The sequence below is a fragment of the Manis pentadactyla genome, chromosome 11 (assembly GCF_030020395.1).
Source record: "Manis pentadactyla isolate mManPen7 chromosome 11, mManPen7.hap1, whole genome shotgun sequence".
Lineage (NCBI taxonomy): Eukaryota > Metazoa > Chordata > Mammalia > Pholidota > Manidae > Manis > Manis pentadactyla.
This window is the reverse complement of record NC_080029.1, coordinates 26,312,443-26,327,086: the sequence shown is the minus strand read 5'-3', so window position 1 is coordinate 26,327,086 and position 14,644 is coordinate 26,312,443. Positions and strand designations below refer to the sequence as shown.

Below are 14,644 nucleotides of genomic sequence, written 5' to 3'. Positions count from 1 at the left end.
GATAATACTATCTGCCTCATGGGTTATTAAGAGAAATAAATGAATTAATGAATGTCAAGCACAAATCTAGTGCCTAGTACATGATATATGCTGAATAAGTGTTAGGCATTATACTCTAGTATACTTAGGTTAACATACCAAGATGGCATTTCAAGGAATTTTCATGTGATTTTTTTTTTTTACTTTCTTCCTGTAAGATGTGTTGCTTCATTTGCTTGGAGCTTATTGCAGCCTTCATTATGTTTCTCAGATTAATCAGAAACCCTCAGTTATGACTGGTGATACTGAGTCACACAGGAATGCCATGGCTGCCCCCAAGAACCACAGCTAATAAGAAGTTGTAATGAGCTTTTGACTGTGCCAAGCCCTGTGTTTTGGGTTGAACTTCAAACTTCTCCAAGCACAGAAGTTGGCATTGGACAAATACAGAAACAGTTTCCAAGAGCATCAAAGTTTCCACATCCTAGAGGATTGAGTTTAGAGAACAATAGAACATAGAAGATGGAAGTCATTTGGATTTTGGTGCAGAGGGAGTTGAGAATCAGAACAGTGGGGTTCTATTTCTTCATGATAATATTCAAGTCACTTTCCTTCTAAAGGTTTCACGTTCCCATCTATAAAACAAAAACCACTGTCCCCACTAAGTAATTAACCAAAATAACTTGTTGTCTGTCTCTTGCATTGAAAGCTTTTTTTATGAGCACCATTTGTTTTTCAATCCTGATGGCTTTATAGCCATTTTTCCTCATCCTCTTTTGGCCGAGCAGTTCTTTGTTACAGTCCTCAAATTCATATACTTATATTTTCTTTAGCAAAATCTCATTTGTCAGGTCTACAAAGAGAATGATTTAGAATTTTTTTTACCTTTTCCATAGTGCCAATAGTCTTTCTTGATTTTCCTCTCTAGTGTTTGCAACACTTGATAATTTATTTAATACCCACTTCAGATCCTCCTTTCAAAACTATTTGTGGTATTTCTTCCAGCCAGTCAGCTGACCTGAGATGACAGCCTATGAACAACTACATGCATATGAACTGTCTCTTCCTTGTAAATGACCTTTCTTCAGAGCCAGAATCATACTCTCCAGGAAATACAGAGAAAGAAACCTGAGGAGGTTAAAGTATGCTAGAGACATGGGCAAAACTCACAGAGTAGGAATGAATTTGGTAGGGCTGGGCCAAAGCTGTTATACCTTGGGACTTCTCTGAAGAAAGAAAACTGTAAGAAAAACCAGACTTAAACTGGAGTGCTTTTTTTTTTTAATAGCTGGGATTACCATTGCTTACCCAGGTTTTAGAATATTCTGCCTCAGGGTGACCTCGGTGAAAATCAAAGGTAACTGCTGTTCTGTGTCAGCACCCAGGACAGTGGTGTTTGTTAAGGCTGCTAGACATTAGGAGGGAGGAAAGCAGTCTAGAGTCCGGGTACATCGTCAAACCAAACACCAACTAATATGACCTGAACCTTTAGTGATGTCAGCAATATGATGAAAGATGCTCAGAGAATAATGCCAGAAAAATATAAAAATAAGGATCAGGTTAAAATATATATGCTACATTTTTTTAACATATGAGTCATTCACATGAGTCAAAGTGATTGGGAGATATAATGGTCCAAAAGTAGGTTCCTAATATGAGCAAAGAAGATGTCATATTATAGGTTAACCATCTTCTATCAGCTTTTCATCTTTTTATTATGTGTAGTTTCAAAAAGTATGATTGAATCTGTGGCATAGCCATCCTTAAATATAGGATTCTCTGAATTATGCATATCCAAAATATATAATTGTCTCACCTGAGGGTTTCAGCCCCAGGCTGGTTCACTATGAATTCAGTGAGGCCAAGGAATGATAATGGAACGTTCTTGGAGTAAAAGGGTTTATACCTGATTTTATTATCACAGCAGTAGGTCGAGCACTAGGATCACATCTGCATCCATCAATCTGCAGGTCTGTGATCCACCTCCGTCTCTGCCTCTTCCCAGAGCACTGGGCGGAGCTCTTTATATGTGACTCAGTCAATAATAGCTCATTGCCAGTGGCTGTCGTAACATTAGCCTAGCAGCAGGCCAATTACATCATCAAGTAGTTTAGGGTCAGGTTAGGATGCTGGCCATAGGAACTTCCATTTTCCCCACATACTTAGAGACTTTTAGTGCTGGCAGATAAAGGACTTGAGGCATATAGTGCAGAGCTGCAAGGTACACAAATGGTCAGTGGCGAACCCAAAGCTGGCTTTAAAAATCACCTACTGTGTTAATTCCAGACTCTTCCCAGTATATCACTGATCTCAAAGCCAACCCCCCTTCCTACAACCAAGCCATTCAAATCTGTCTGTATGGCAATGGAAAATTATAATCATCCTAAAATATTGCCTTTGGGAAAATGCAGTGTTAGCACTTAGGAACTCCCTCCCCTCCCTTTCCACACCAGTTTTATACTTAAATGGCCAATGAAATACTCAAAAGGAAGAAGATTTATTGTCAGTTTCATACTGAGGGACTTTTTGTTAGATGTAGCACAAGAAGGATTGTACTGGAGAACAGCAACATCTAGGGCTTGTCTATCCTGCTGTCCTATGAGAGTGAAGCCTGGGAAATTAGTGGGAGATCTGAAATCTGAAGTACACCAGGCAATGCCTTCTCACCCTGAGGGGCAGGGCCCGGGGGTAGGCAGAAGTAAAGGCCAAAGAGTCTTTCTAGTGGCCACTTGCAAAGAGTCTTTCTAAAGGCCACTTAGACGCTTTCTTCTACCAGCCCTCAGCAATTGGATCTCAGTGATGGCATTAGATTAGGGTTTGCCTTGGGCAGGGACAAAGACATCAGTCAGAGAACTGGGTACTAGTAACCACACCTAACCAAAAGTTGCTAATTTTATTGCTGTTAAGTTTATATTGCTTTTCTTCTTGATTTCCTTTGGTCTGTTTTTCTTAGTTTTGTTTTATTGACCCTTTTCTAACATCAAGAGAAGAAAGCTTAATTGAAGTATAACAAATCTGTGGTGTGCATAGTCACCATTTTCATCATCCTCCCTGACCGTGGTAGATACTACTAATCTATCAAAGCACTTTTCTGCTGAGCTCAGAGAAGTCCTCATACTCATACTTGTTTTCAGCACAACACTGGGTAATCAGCTGAAACCAGTATATCAGCTGAAGCCAATCTGCCATTTGTATCTTGGTTAATTTTTCTTTTCAATCTTTCTATATTTAACAGTGAAAAGAACTAAGATTGTGAATTTACCTTTGAATACATCTTTGTCTAAATTTCAAATAAATTGATATGTGTAATTCTTTTTTAAAACTATCCAAATTGGCTCTTAAAGAAATATTGATACATGAGTAGGCCTAGGAAGCAATTTTTAAATGTCATGTCTATAACAGTTCTTTCAATTTTTTTCTGAAATCTTTGGAGGCTTCTAAGTGCAAGTTGAAGTAGACATTAAAGCCTTCTGTAGTATGTCCTCTATCCCATATCCAGCTTCCTCTGTACTACCCCCTTGCACAGCCTGCTCCATACACGTGCTTCCATTCATTGTTCCCACATGCACATGTCATCCTCTCTGCACAGAGCCCTTAGCCCTTTTGAATCTACATCTGCCCTTCATTCAAGATGGAGTTTTCATTTATCACCTTGATGCTGCTGCTTTACCACCTGCTCCTCCTCAACTGCTCAGCTGACCCTACCCTTTACCTCTGTCTAGTTTTTCCATTTTTCCTGTGTTCTGCTTTCCATAAGTCTCTTAGGGACAGATACTTTGTCTTATAGGGACTATATACAGACTGTCCATTTTGCTCTGCATTCCCCTAGATATTAGTGATAACCCTAGTGGACAAGATGGACATAAGCCAGGCTTTCAGGAAGTTTGTTTTTGAAAGAGGAGAGAGTAATTCTTCCTCAGGACCTGACGGAGCTTATATTCATGATGAGTTGTCAGAAATGGTGATGGAAGAGGTGGGCTGATAACATAGTATTTTGCATCAAGGTGTATGTGTCAAGGATCACCGACAATGATCTCATCAGTAATTACTTATTGTCTTGCCAATGGGTTTCAGCCCCGGGCAAGTTCGCTATGGATTCAATGTGACCAAAGAAAATGACAGCAAAACGTTCTTGGGGTGAAAGGGTTATACCCAACTTTATTTCCAGGTGGCAGGTCAGTCACTAGAATCCCATTCACTCAGAGCGAGTCTGCATGCAGCAAGCCGGTCTCTGCCTCTGGGCCCCTCTGCCTGCACAGCTGTCCTCTGGGACCCTCTGTCCACACAGCTGTCCTCGGGCCTCTCTGCACAGTCCCACACAGCCATCCTCTGAGCCTCTGTCCTCAGCGCTACCACCACTCCAGCCTCTGTTATGCTCTCCTGCAGCCTTGCAGCCCTTCCACCATGTTGTGCCCAGAACACTGGGCGGATCTCTTTTTATAGAGTCAACAGCCATGTATTGCCACAGGTGTGCAGTGAGCTAGTCAACCAGGGCCAGGTGAGAATCCTGGCCACAGGAACTCTCATTTTATCCACACTTATACTGTGTGTATATCGGAGGCAGTAGAGCACATTTGGTAAGAGCTAAGATTTCAAATTAGATTTCAATCCTGGCTCCTTCACTTAATTGACTGTTATTTAGGGATACCTGTAAGATTTCCTTATCTGTAAGAAATAACCTCCATCGTGGAGCTGCTCTTAGAATTAACGAGGTCGTGTGTTTCCCTGATGAGTTAAGTGTCCAGTGCAGGCTGGTTGGTGTAATTGTTCCTGCTGCTGTTCCCTGTTAAAAGAAATTGCATTTTTGTTGTTAGTAAGCTGATACTCATGAGAGTGATTTGGCTATAGCTAGCAAGACTATGGAAATTCAAACACTTTCTGATTTCCTGAATGTTAATAACTCTAATGACTATTGAAGGCAAAGGCTTAGTTTCAAACAAAACAAAATATTAGATTTGGACCTATTGACTTCCAGTCAAGTTGGCTCTGTAAGTTCACACTTAAAATTCCCTCTCTACTTCAAACACATAGCAGTGCTAGATTAAGAAAAAACTTGGAAGAGGACATAGCTGAGCTTCAAACAAGAGAACATCTCTTTGGCCCCAAAATGTACAGAAATAAGTGAGAATCAGTGAATGATGCTGAAACAACAAACTTTCTGAACTCCATTTTGGAAGCAGGCAGGGGCAGCCAGCCTGGAGTTGTTTCAGCTTCTGTGGCATCTTGGGGCCTGAAAGTACCCTACCCAAGAGGAAAGACCAAAGCCAGGCTCATTAATTAAAAATAAAACAGTGATCTTTCAACTGAGGACAATGTGGCCTTCTAGAGGACATTTGGCAATATCTGGAGGCATTTTCGGCCGTCGTGACTAGGTGGCGGAGTGGGGTCAAGAGGGCCTATTGGCATCTAGTGAGTTAGAGTCTAGGGATTCTACTAAATATCCTACAATACACAGGACAGTTCCCACAACAAAGAATTATTCAGGCCCAGATGTCAATAGTACCACAGTTGAAAAACCCTGAGCTACAGAATGCAGTCTCTCCTAATGGGAAACTGATAAAACTATATGAACCCATGCCTGGGGCTTCATGTTCATATGACCCGATGGGCCTACAGAGTCAGGACAGTAATGGCATTGTGTATGCCCTTGCAACTGTGTATGATGCAGAACACACCTGCATTTCTAAATATCACTGAGTATGGCACCGAAATACCACTGTGAAGTCTGGCTCTGGACTGGGGTCGGGGGACTGGGTGGAGGCAACTGTAAAATCTTCAGACAGGATGGGGAGAGCAAGTGCAGGGACAAAGAGGGAAATGAGTCCTATTCAAAATAAGCTTGAAAACCAAAACTCCAAACTACATGAATAAATCTAATACGAAGGAAGATTGCCAACAAGTCAACAACTGGAACATGAACGTCTTACAGATGAAATGAATATTTTTGAACAGTCATATGTGTTAGGTCATGTATCTATTTAATAGGAGTATATTGTGGAACATAACATGTGTCTCTGATAGGGATATCAGAAGAGAGACCTGAGGGAAGAGGTGGACAAGCAATATCTTAAAAAATAATAACTGAAGATTTTCTGGAATTGAGAAAGAAATAGGTCTGTTAAAAAATTCATCCCATGTACCAAAGTAAATGCACCTCTAGACTTGTCATTGTGAAACTGCAGAACATTAAGCATAAAGGGAAGTCTTATACACTATCTGAGAGAAAACTCACAAAGGACGCAGAATACTAGGATTCTTCTCTTCAGAAATAACAGGTGGCAGAAGACAAGAGCTAATAACTTCCATATGTTAAGGTAAAGTAGATTTTGAGATTTTGGTCTAGAATTTTATACAAAATGAACTGAACTTCATTCAAGAAAGAAGGCAAAACAGAAGTAATTTGAGATACCCAAAAGTCTAAGAACATACCACCCATGGCCTTCACTGAAAGAACTGTAGGGCAAAGACTCTGTAGGGCAAAAGTGAACACGAAGTGTTGGATAACATGAAACAATTAGGTAAAAAAAATTTATAAACTGTTGAAAAAATGTGAGTGACTATAAAAATAATTGTTGGACTTTTTTTCTCACTGTTCCTATTACCTCTTTTATTCACTTTCTTCAATTATGTTCAACTTCTTTGAAAAGATAAAACATGTTTAAGGCAACAGACCAGATTCAGGGATATTGAATGTATAATAGGTCTGGGTCAAGTTCTAAGGGCAAGACAAAAATACTGAATAGCTTTACACTTTCTTAGAAAAAAATAGCTAATGAATTGGCATATAGTCTATATCTTTCAAATCAACAGAGGGGAGAAGGAGAGAATGTAAAAATTTTATGAATCAAGTAGAATGCAGAAAAAAAAAGGAAAAAGATGGTAAATGGAAAAAAACACTATCATAGTAGAAATAAATCCAAATATATGAATAATCACAATAGATGTTAACAGTTATAATCTTCTATTAAAAGATAGGTTATCAAATTGCAGTTTTTAAAACATTCAGTTATAGTTTGCTTAAAAAGACACATAGCTAAAGTAAAATCTCACAAGGTAAAGGATTCAAAACAGATAAACCATGAAATACTATTTAATAGAAAGCTTCTATAGCAATAGATTAAATAGAATTAAGGAAAATACATTAATAAGGATAAAGAAAAACATTTGTCCAATTAACATAAGTTCAAAATATACAAAAATGAAAAGCTGACAATTATAGGGAGATATTGATAGAGTATCTATCATAGTGGGCGATTTGTTTAAATATACTTCTATCAGTAACTGATAGGTAATGCAAACAAAAATTTCTGAGGATTTTGAATATTTGAAATGCAGAATAACTTTGCTTTAATAAATGGCTTTTAATATTTTTTGATCACCACTCATAATAAAAAATGCATTTGATATGCAACCTAGTAAAAATATCTGTATGTATGTATATGAACTAAAAGTTACACTAAATACCATTTCCTATTCTTTTTAAAATGTTGGTTGTATTCCCTAAATTGATCTTACAACCCTTTTATGAGTCACAAATCACAATCTGAAAAATGTTAATAGCTATGAGTAGAATCCTGCACCCAAAATGGAAAATATACATGCTTTTCAATTATACGTGCAACATTTACAGAAATTCATCACATATTATGTCATAAATGAAGGCTCCACACGTTTCAAAAAATAGCAAACAGGTCACACTCTTTACAATAAATACACTTAAATTAGAAATAACAAAAATAACTTTTAAAAGGCCTACGTGCTTGGAAATTTTAAAAAATAGAGTATATAGTACTCATGTGTTAAAGAGATAGTCATAATGAAAACCATAAAATATTTCTAATTGAATGGCTGTAAAAAATACTACATGCCAAATTTGTGAGATAGCACTCAAGAGTAAACTTATCATCTTGAAGACATTTATTAAAAAGACAGGAAAGATTGAAAATGAGTGAGTCTATCATTTAACTTGAAAAGCTATGAAGACAATAAATTAATCAAGATCAAAATAACATATTAAAAATATAGAAATTGCTTAGGACGAGGCATGTGGGAGACCATGAAAGAACAGTGCCTTAAACAGTGTCTGGCAGGATGGTAGGAGTTTATTAAATACCTGGTGAAGAAATGAATCCAGTTGACAACAAACAATAGGGAGGGTCACCTCTGGAAAGACTAATAAAAGAAGAGAAAATACCCACATAAATAATACTAAGAATAAAAAGGAAAGTAACGACAAATATGGTAAATTAGGTAGTGTGTAGTATATTTATAAAATGGAGCCCTGTGCACCCTACTGTACAAAAGTTGACTTCCTTAAATGTTTCTTGAATTGGTTTTGGGAACAGACCCAAATTAATAATGTCCTAATTGTTATTTGCTAAGGATTAGTGTGTGAGTTTCTGTTTGTGAGATGCATATATAATGTCTGGGCTAATTGATAACAGGAAGAGGCACACACACCTGTGTGCACATAGGTGCATCCTAAGGAAAGTTCTAAGATATTTAATATGTGAGTAAAGGTTGCTGAGAAAAGTCAGAATACATGTTCTTTTTGGGGGGGAGTTCAGATCTTTGTGGGGAATGCAACCTAACTTGCATCATGGGATTTCTTCTCTCCATTGGGAATAGAAAGAGGTTGGTTCTCACAAGTGGTTTATCATAATGATCAAGTTTGGGGTGTTTCTGTTCAGGACTTTCACAAATGCCACCAGGTCTGTTTGCCACTGCCCTGACAAAGTCAGCATTTCTAGCTCTACTCCTCCTGTAAAATCTGGAGCATTTTCCTTTCGTGAGGCCTTCCTCCTACAGAAAGGTGATGTGGTGGCATGAATCCAAGGTAAACTTTTACTAAATCCTTAAAACAGAAAACTAGTACCTCTGTGTTTAAGGTGTGGGAAGCCTTGAAAAGAACCCGAGGAGAAACAATATAACACCAAACCTTGTGAAGTAATGAACAAAACAGATCTTAAAGAAAGGATATCACTTTCTAAAAAGTTTCTACTGATCAAAATAATGGGGGAGAAGACAACAGAGGAAACCACAAATAAAGGAAATAAAGACCCATGAAAAAGCATGTCAGAAGCCTTCCCAGCAAAATGGATAAAGGAGATTTTCCTCATTCTGATCCTCCTAGACTGGTGATGGTGTGTTATATAGGCTGGCTATGGTGTGGTCCGGATGTCAGTGGAATTCCTAGCCAGCCATGTGATGAACTTATATTCCTTAAGTAGAGATTCGCACTAGAAGAAACCTTTCAAAATAATAAATTTAGGCAATGTATCCACTTACAGAGATATTATTTGTTTGTAATGCATTATTGAACAACAACTTTGAAAGTCCCAGAAAAGCTGTTCCCCCTTACTCAGAGCAGGAATAGTACCCATGTCGGGTTCTTTCCTGGACTTCAGGACAGTGGAAGAGACAAGGAGTAAATAGGAATTCTGGGTTAGGAAGGGTACACTTAATATTTAAGGACTCTTCAGGTACTAGCTATGAACACGTCCCAAGGGAAGATCCTTCCGTAGTTGAAAACAACATGTCTCTGTTAGTGGAATTCTAGTTCTTTATGGCTGTTATACATGGACATGTATTTTATTTCAGTTTTGTAGTGGCTTAGTTAATCAAGAAGCCTGCCCTTCGGCATCTTTAAATAATTATAGGCGGACAGTTCATCTGCAGAGAAGGGGCCGAACTAAGCCCATTATCACAGCTGAGATTGTAGTAAGCTTCTAATTCTCAACCTTTGACTACATCTGACACTTTCCCATCTACTAGAACTTGCAACATTTCTAAGAGCAATTCAGGAACACTATGGGACCATATAGTCACATCTAACCCTCTTCTTGGTTTGAACTGTAACATTTGTATAATATAAAGTTCACGGCACCTTTCTTGCCCCATCCTTTCAGTATTTCTCTCTGCGAAATCTTAGTACTATTTTTACAACTTGTCTTTTTTTAGTTCATCTTAGCCATCTCTTCATATTCCTTACATACTGTGATCAGAAAACAAGAGGTAACATTGCTGTACCAAATGCACATTTACACATTGTGCATTCAGCTATTCAGGGAGAAAGAGAACGTACACTGTCAGTAGCAGCCGATTCCATTTGATATTCTGTTCAGGATGAAATGGGAGATGCATTGGAGGAACATCAGTCTCATTTCCCACGAGAATCTCCACTGTGCTGTGTTGTTCTTACACTCGAGGTCATATTTTATGTAAGTCAACTACTTCATCTGCTGCAGGTTTCAAGAAATGGTGATTCATTCTGATGCTGCAGGAAAAAGTGTGTATGTTAGATTTATTAAGGGAGAGTTTGTTAATCTCAGATAAGACCTCTCTTCCTAAAGGAGTTTAAGAGTAACTTTGACTACGATTTCTGCCTTGTATGTTGCCATTTACCTTTTAACTTTAATAGCAAATTGCTAACTTCCAGGTTCTGAATATCTTGCGCTCATTCTTCTACAGTTTAGCACTAATAATCCCTTCTGCTTTAGAGTCAATGAGTCATCCAATTTAATGTTTCTCTATGTAGATAGGCTGATAGTGAATACAACGTCATCAATATTTCTAAATAAAAATAATACCAAAAATGGTTGTTTATTTAGCCCTTGATATAAAAGCAGACCCTATGCTAAGGGTGCTTAACATTTACCCTCTTACTTCAACAACGCTGTAAGGTTGGTCTTGATATTGTGATGTGAAAGCACAGTAACTGACTTAGACGCAAGTAAGGGAACATACACGTACCTGACCATGTCAGTAGTTCCTAAAATGCAGGTTCTTCCAGGAAAGCAGCAAAGAATCACAGCAGAAGCAGATCAGCAAGTGCAAATTAACATACAGGCTCTAGACAGGCCCTCTTAGACAAGCTGAATTTCAGAAGTTCTCATTTAGGAGTGGGTTGTCCAGATGCTGGAACTTATTATCTCACGAAATGTTGTTATCAAAACAGAAGCACATTTACCCATGATGTGCCTCAAGTTGTTATACCATAGACCAAACCATTTTGGAATACTAGTCGTTCCATGGAAAAATTCACTGAGTTGCCCTTTGGATGGCTGGGGACACATGTCTCCACCACTGGGGAAAAGGAGACCCCGTGCTAGAAACAGTAGAATCATTAGAGATGCTCAGAGTCTGAAACACCCATGGCTCCCAAGGCCTGTGATGGCAGCTGAAACAGGGAGGAGGATGGAAGAGCGAGTGGCCCCAGGAACACGGCACAAGGGTGTGGGCTGGGGTAGGACTTGCAGAGAGGAGGGGAGGAGTTTGGAGGCCCGGAACTCACTAAACTCCCTGGGACTCTTCTCACCCCGCAGGGTAGTTCCCTGTTCACTCTGCCTTTCTTTCTTCTTGCACCTCCCAAATTGTGCCCTCCTGCTTTCCTTTTTACTGCTTAGACTCAGGGCTTCCTCTGTGATACCGAGACCAGCCCCATGGCTTTTCTTGACTCAGCTATGCCCAATGCAGGTGAATGGCCCGAAGGGTTTCTAACGTCCATAAAGGACAGTGGGCATCCTAAGCTCTCTAGAACTTTCCATTTTTCACTTGGACCTGTGGAGTCAATATCAGCCTACAGAAGCTTTGGGTGATTTTTGGTCCATAAAGGGCTAAAATAAAATGCATAAACATTTCACAGGTAGCTGGGCAAAGTCTAGGCTTGTGGGAAAAGTGAGAAGCCCTCTGCTCCTTCCTATCCTTTTTGCCTCCAGGGTTGCCCTGTTCTCAAAATGACAGTAGAGAGATGCAGATAGGGCCCCAAGGCAGCTTCCTAAAGGAAGGGCTAGAAGACAATGTGATCCTTGTGTCACTTCAGGGGTGTGCTCTCAAGGGGCGCAGCGCTATCGGATGAAGGGACCACCTGGGCACCGAAGCCTCTCTCAGACTGTAGATAAAGTAAAGGTTCTCGTGGCCAGGATTCTCACCTGGCCCTGGTTGGCTAGCTCACTACACACGTGTGGGCAATACGTTGTTATTGACTCTATATAAAGAGCCTTGCCCAGCACTCTGGGTGACCCAGTGATGTGGCAGTAAGGCTGCAGGAGAGCAGAGCAGAGGCTGGAGTGGTGGTGGTGCCGAGGACAGAGACTGAGATGGCTGTGGGGGCAGAGAGGCCCAGAGGCAGAGACCGGCTTGCTGCACACAGACTCGCTCTGAGTGGACGGGATTCTAGTGATTGACCTGCCACTGTGGGAATAAAGTTGGGTATAACCCTTTCACTCCAAGAACGTTCTACTGTCATTTCTTTGGTCACACTGTAATCCATAGTGAACTTGCCCAGGGCTGAAACCATTGGCAAGACACAGGCATTCCGAGTTCTCATTCCACCCTCCTCTTTACCTGGTAGTCAGTGTGTTTTCCAGACTTCTCTGATGATAGAAATCATCTGTGCACTGAAGGACCTATGAAAAGCCTCAGTTCTCAGCCCCTGCCAGACCCACTGAATCAGAATCTCTAAGGGAAGAGCCTGGGAAGCTGTATGATTGACAAGCGGCCTCAGGTGATCCCTCTCAAGGACACTGGGACACGCTGCCTGACTACCCTCCAGCCCACACCTCGCTGGTCTCTAAAGGCTCCTGGGGCATTCTCAGCCCCTTTCTGCCTCAGAATCGTGGTATATGCTATTTCTTCACACAAAAACTCCTTCCTGTTCCCTACACTCGCCTACTGCCTACTTCTTAGAACTTCACAACTCAGCTGAAATACAATTTCCTCAGAAAAACCATCTTGACCAACCTCCTCACCATCTGAAGCTGGTTCCTATTTCATTCCCTCATAACACTCTGTGCTTTTTCTCCTTAACATTTATCACACAGTTTGTATCTTACGTGTTTGCCTAATGTCTTCTTTCTTACCAGTACTGAGCACAGGAAATGTCTAGTATTTTTTGCATGAATGAATAAACACATAGTACTGGGAGAACGGTACTAAAGGTTGGATTAGATACTGTTCAGCAAAAAAACAAAGAAGTGAGCATATGAAAACTAACTTCCCAGGTAGGATTTTCACACATTGACTAAAATCAAGATAGATGAGCCCAACAAGTATGTGTATTTATGGGGCAATGGGTCAGATTACTTCAAAACAATATTTATTAAAATTCATCAAAATGCAATATTAGGAACCATGAATACAGCAGTAAGACTGAAACAGTCTCTGCCTTTATAGACCTTACATGCTAGCAAGGATGACATGTTAGGAAACCAGTTATACAACCTCATAATCATAATTCTGGTAAATGCAATTAAAGAATTACAAAGCTGTAAGAGCCTGTACCAGGAAGATCTGGCATGGTCCATAGGGCATCAAACTCTTTCTAGAATTTCTAAGACATTTGTCTAGGGAACCTGTACCCAAAGAATCTAACATACTCTGCCCAGTCTCTTGTCAAAGTTGACGTGAGGGGAGGTGTCTCTGTATAATGGTTTTTCAACTTAGGCACTATTGACATCTTGGACTGTAAGATTCTTTGGGGGCACTTTGCAGTGCACTGTAGGAGGTGTTAGCATCATTCCCGGCCTCTACCCACTAGACACCAGCAGATACCACAGTTGTGACAATGCACAAATGTCTCAACATTACCAAATGTGTCTCATGGAAGGGCCGGGATACGGAGCAAAATCTGTCCCTCTTCCCTCCTCTGGTTGAGAACCACCTTTCTACATGAAACTTGGTTTTTAAAAAATGTCTTTATGAAAAGGGGCATTACGATTAACATGTATAGTGGGGGGGGGCTGTGCAACACAGAGAAGACAAGTAGTGATTTTACAGTATCTTACTGTGTTGATGGACAGTGACTGTGAACGGGTATGTGGGGGGGACTTGGTGAGGGGAGAAGCCTAGTGAACATAATGTCCTTCATGTAATGTAGATTAATGATACCGAAATAAAATTTTTTTAAAAATGTCTTTATGATTTATCCAAGTCTATACCAGGAACTTAGTTTATTCATTCAATACACAAATCTTTGTTAAGTGCTTATGAGGTGCCAGGCTTTGGAGACACAGCAGCGAACAAAGCCTGTGTTTTCTGGAAGCTTCATTCCAGTGGAGATAGATGGACAGTAAATTTAAAACTGTATTTCAGAAGAAGGGGATAGGTTGGTCATAGAAGTCCTTTCTGATGAGATGGCATTTGAACAGTCTTGACAGAACAAAGGAATTAGCCACAGGAAAGCAAACACAAGGGGACCCTCTTGTCCCCTCCTGGCCTGAGTCAGGAGCTCTGTCCTCTCGCTTTATCTCTAAATAAAAGTCTCTCACTTGCTCTCCTAAAAAAAAAAAAAGAAAGAAAGCGAACATCAGGAATAAAGGCAGAGCCACTGGAGGGCCCATACTTGACCTCACCTTTCCCTCTGCAGATCTAACCAAGCTGCTTGTGTTTCAGAGGGTCCTCCACAGAAGGGCAGCTGAATGGACTCCAGAGCAGCCTTAACTCTGCAGCCTTTGTGCCCATCGCCAGCTCCACAGGTGAGTGGGCACCAGCTCTTCCTAGGGCAGCACAGCAGGGAGGGTGCTGGACTTGGCACATTTCTGGCTTCTGCTCCCAAAGAGGGCTCCTTTTCAAAGAAGGAAGCATCTAGCTTTTGAAGCATTCGCAGATAGGTACTTTGTTACATTCTTCTTTCAAATGATACTGAAGTTTTAGGATTAAATGGTTT

General features: G+C 40.2%; 1 protein-coding gene across 18 annotated transcripts in view; it reads left to right on the top strand.

Moving 5' to 3' along the window:
* Positions 1-14,644, top strand: part of TTLL5 (tubulin tyrosine ligase like 5) — a 277,550-nt gene that overhangs the window by 224,607 nt on the left and 38,299 nt on the right. For all 18 annotated transcript variants that reach the window (XR_008992440.1, XM_036913100.2, XM_036913097.2 and 15 more), the window contains one exon: positions 14,371-14,453. Coding sequence is in view for 17 of the 18 variants with exons in the window: in XM_036913100.2 (XP_036768995.2) it covers positions 14,371-14,453 (83 nt within the window). In the remaining variant the exon portion in view is untranslated. The remainder of the gene's footprint in view (positions 1-14,370; positions 14,454-14,644) is intronic.